The following is a 2,500-nucleotide window of genomic DNA, read 5'->3' as shown; positions in this document are numbered from 1 at the left end:
CGCACACTCGCACGCGCAGGCACACACGCACACACACACACACACACACACACACACACACACACACACACACACACACACACACACTTATTTAATTTCCTCTACAGTCTGCTGTGATTGATTTTTGTCCCATTGAAATGTGTGTTTTTTCCCCCCTTCTTCCCCACCGTGTTCCGATTCTGCTCTCTGATTGGCTGTGGGCGCTGTCTGTCAGGGGAGGCTCATGCTGTGGGTGGACCTGTTCCCCAAGTCTCTGGGACCGCCTGGCCCGCCCTTCAACATCACACCACGCAAGGCCAAGAAGTACGCACACACAAATCAGTCAGTCAGTCAGTCAGTCAGTCATTCAGTCAGTGGAACATACAACATACATACATACGTAGACACTCAACAACAATATAACCCATAGCCCACCCATACCCCAGATCACCCCTTACCCGCACAAACCCACCCCACGCCCCTCAATTTACTCCAATCCACACCCACATCTTCTCAACCTCAAGTTGTTACAATATATTCAAGCACTCAACTCTCAATATCTTCCTAATCATACAAAAGAAAAAAGGAAAGCACTTCATGACCCTGTTCGAAACCGTTCCCTATTACAGAAATAGTGGCTTAAATAGTGTATTCGTCATTTTTAATGGTGTCCCAATCTTCAACTGTTCATTTGATTCACCATTAAAGTCCACTATAAAATACCCACAATGCACTGCTGGAATTACTAGTGAACTAGTAACTCTAGTACTACAGTACCACTAGCGATTTCCCCTAATTTTCTCCCATCACCACAATGCAATGCTACCGTGTTTACCAAAGGAGAAGAAGAGTAAGGTAGTGTCCCAAACTCATTTGATCATTCCCCATAGTTCATAGTTGACTATATGATAAACACTATATAGGGAATAGTGAGTGAGTGAGGGAGTGAGGGAGTGAGTGAGTGAGTGAGTGAGTGAGTGAGTGAGTGAGGGAGGGAGTGAGGGAGGGAGTGAGTGAGTGAGGGAGTGAGGGAGTGAGTGAGTGAGTGAGTGAGTGAGTGAGGGAGGGAGTGAGGGAGGGAGTGAGTGAGTGAGGGAGTGAGGGAGTGAGTGAGTGAGTGAGTGAGTGAGTGAGTGAGTGAGTGAGGGAGTGAGGGAGTGAGTGAGTGAGTGAGTGAGTGAGTGAGTGAGTGAGTGAGTGAGTGAGCCATTCCGAACACGGCTCATCAGAGCTGTACTGGATCTTTTCCAGGTTCTTCCTGCGCTGCATCATCTGGAACACCAGCGATGTCATCCTGGATGATGTCAGCATCAGCGGGGAGAGGATGAGTGACATCTACGTCAAGGGGTAGGAGGAGGGGCGGGGCTTAACTGACGAAGAGAAACCAACGTTAAACGATTTACTTGTTTTCTTGATCAAATACAGTCATAAAATACTGGACTAACAGATTTTGATGAGATAAATCGCTTCAGCTCTAAATTAGATGAGTCATTTGTTCTTTGACTCATACTTTAATTTAATTTCAGTACATTTTGTAAAGGTTCATGTGTAGGAAGTAGAATTTCATTCATTTGGGGGGCGGGGGGGGGGGGGGGGGGGTGAATCTACCACACAGGATCGTTCAGAGTTTATGGACTCGTGCCCCTCCTCTCTCCTCAGCTGGCTCCACGGACACGAGCACAACAAGCAGAAGACGGACGTCCATTACCGCTCTCTGGGCGGCGAGGGCAACTTCAACTTCCGCTTCCTGTTCCCCTTCCACTACCTGCCCGCGGAGCAGCTCTGCATCATCGACAGGAAGGTGGGGGAGACGGAAGGGGGCGTCCCCATCACAAATGCTCTCAATTCAACCAATCACCTTTCATTTACTTCATGATCAGAGGAGGGGGGAAAGAGCATTTTTTTAAGTCTTTAACAAATAGACATGATAATATTTACGTACATATATATATACATATACATGAAATATGGTTTTTTTACTCTCCCAGAAACCATCTTGCCCCAGGTGGAGAACCACTCGCCTCAAGAAAGTATCAATTTAAAGGGACATGACACCATTTCTGATTTTTATTGACATCTACTACTTAACCTGACACACCAGATGGTTTGTTTTTGGAAAAGGGCGGGCACTTGGCAGGTGATTGGATGAGCCACCTGTCTATCACTATCTATCTTCAACCAATCAGATCAGCGGTCAGACACACATCTTGAAGCCTGGCGCGATGAATTCTCGCATGATCGTGATTCCGCGACTCCAGCTGCGTCGCAATGTAACTCTTAAAAAACTCTAAAAAGTCTTTGGCTCAGCCCGCTCACCGCTCTTCCCCGTGAACTACGGTGGCCTGTAAGTGACACAAGCAGTAAAGTCACATTTGACACTAGGAGTAAGCTAGCTCATCAAAGCTCCAACAGGGCTTGAAAATGACTTTTTTTTTTAAAGCAGAAATGTCTCATAATGCGTTTGCCCGCAGCTCCGCCGACAAGCTGAAAGTGTCTTTTGAACCTGCAGTGGGTGGAGAGT

The 2,500-nt window shown here is 46.9% G+C and overlaps 1 protein-coding gene across 1 annotated transcript in view; it reads left to right on the top strand.

The window, feature by feature from the left end:
* dysf (dysferlin, limb girdle muscular dystrophy 2B (autosomal recessive)) overlaps positions 1-2,500 on the top strand; it is a gene marked incomplete at both ends in the record, with an annotated part of 159,277 nt that overhangs the window by 146,999 nt on the left and 9,778 nt on the right. Inside the window, 3 exon segments of the mRNA XM_083640065.1 lie at positions 215-303; positions 1,231-1,326; positions 1,639-1,780. Of these exon segments, the coding sequence (XP_083496191.1) occupies positions 215-303; positions 1,231-1,326; positions 1,639-1,780 (327 nt within the window).

This window comes from Poromitra crassiceps, assembly GCF_964638095.1.
Source record: "Poromitra crassiceps genome assembly, chromosome: 7".
In the NCBI taxonomy this organism is placed as follows: domain Eukaryota; kingdom Metazoa; phylum Chordata; class Actinopteri; order Beryciformes; family Melamphaidae; genus Poromitra; species Poromitra crassiceps.
Note: the sequence above shows the minus strand (reverse complement) of the source record. Positions and strands in the feature narration are given on the sequence as shown.